This window comes from Tribolium madens, unplaced genomic scaffold, assembly GCF_015345945.1.
Source record: "Tribolium madens isolate multiple individuals breed KSU strain unplaced genomic scaffold, Tmad_KSU_1.1 Scaffold_19;HRSCAF=116;Tcas5.2_LG9, whole genome shotgun sequence".
NCBI lineage: Eukaryota > Metazoa > Arthropoda > Insecta > Coleoptera > Tenebrionidae > Tribolium > Tribolium madens.
Window position 1 is genome coordinate 986,558 of NW_025400983.1, and position 1,379 is coordinate 987,936.

General features: G+C 38.4%; 1 protein-coding gene across 1 annotated transcript in view; it reads right to left on the reverse strand.

Annotated features, from left to right (window-relative positions):
* The window catches only part of LOC123009499, a 29,611-nt gene that overhangs the window by 23,049 nt on the left and 5,183 nt on the right, over positions 1 to 1,379 (reverse strand). The window contains exons 3-5 of the mRNA XM_044405875.1: positions 713 to 876; positions 447 to 665; positions 197 to 401 (exon numbers count right to left, since the gene is read on the reverse strand). Of these exons, the coding sequence (XP_044261810.1) occupies positions 197 to 401; positions 447 to 665; positions 713 to 876 (588 nt within the window). The remainder of the gene's footprint in view (positions 1 to 196; positions 402 to 446; positions 666 to 712; positions 877 to 1,379) is intronic.

The following is a 1,379-nucleotide window of genomic DNA, read 5'->3' on the forward strand; positions in this document are numbered from 1 at the left end:
AAAAAATCATTCGATTCTGAGAGCTTAAATGAAAAATCAATGTCTCAGAATGATGTTTTATCTATTTACTAGTTCTAGAGTTGATTTAATTTTTTTTTTTAATATCTGAGAGATAAAATAAAATCGATCTCGATTGAAAGTAAAATTAACAACAGTCTTATGAATAATTAATGAAACTCATCCAAAATTCACTCACTTTCATGTGGGGGCGCCGATTTCGTAGAACTCGCCGATTTCCGGGAATTGGGCAATTCCAATTCCTGAATATGGGTCATGTAGTACTTGGCAGTGTGTTGTTTCAGGTCCACACAGGAGGAGTCAGCTCCTGCTGAAATGAGGAGTTTTTGGACCCCAGCGGCGTCCTTGCACATTGGAGTGTAATGAAACGCGGTGCGGCCCTCCTGAAACTCAATTTAGCGCTGAAAAACCTGAAAACGCCATTTTACCGAGTCTTTGAGTGAAACAACATGTGGAAACTTGTCGATTAGATACTTGTAGATGTTTTTGAGGTCGTAGTAGATCGCCTTGTGGAGGAGGCCGACCCCGAAGTCGTCTTTCGCCGTCACCAAACGCCTCCTCCTCTCAATCGGTTCCTCCTCTAGGAGACTTTTGAGTTCTTCAAGACGGCCACTGTTGACGGCATCGTGGAGGAGGGAGATTTTAGTCTACAAATGAGTTTTCAGGAGTTTTCAGGAACCAGTCGTGAACGAACCATCAGAGTCGGGACGACGTTTTTCAGGAATGTTCTGGTCTTGTAATCGGCTGAATACTCCCCAAGTAGCTTTTTTCCAAGTCCATCCACCACCAATTGTTCCAGTTTTTCCACATCCCCACTTCGGATCAATTGTTTAATGTGTGCTGAAGTTAATTGCAACACTAAAACCAACAAAGAATTTTTCTTGATTATTGAGTTATTGCGTGCAGGAGTGAGGGTATTAATAAAAAAAAACAAAGGATGCTGTCCAAGACACGCGATCCTAAAGAGGTTTTAACTATTGTTTACCAAGCGCAGATCCAGGGGAGGGGGCCAGGGCCCCCCCAAACTTGCCACCAAAATCTTCAATTTTTTATATTTAAATTTTAATATAAAAACCTTATGACCTAAAGTTTTTTTAAATCAAAACATTAGAATTCTTTTTAAATCACATTTATTAATACAAATACCGAGAGATCAAAATAATTTGTAATCGAGTCATTTTTGGATCCGAAAACGTACAGTTGCGGAATTAAAATTTCGGACAGTACTGTCATTTTTATAATGTAAACTCTAAAACAATCTTTATATTAATAACCTCATTTTTTACTCTTGTCATATTTATGTCATTTTGACTTATTTACTTTAAAAAATAGTGACTTGTGGCATAATAACGGGTAGTCAG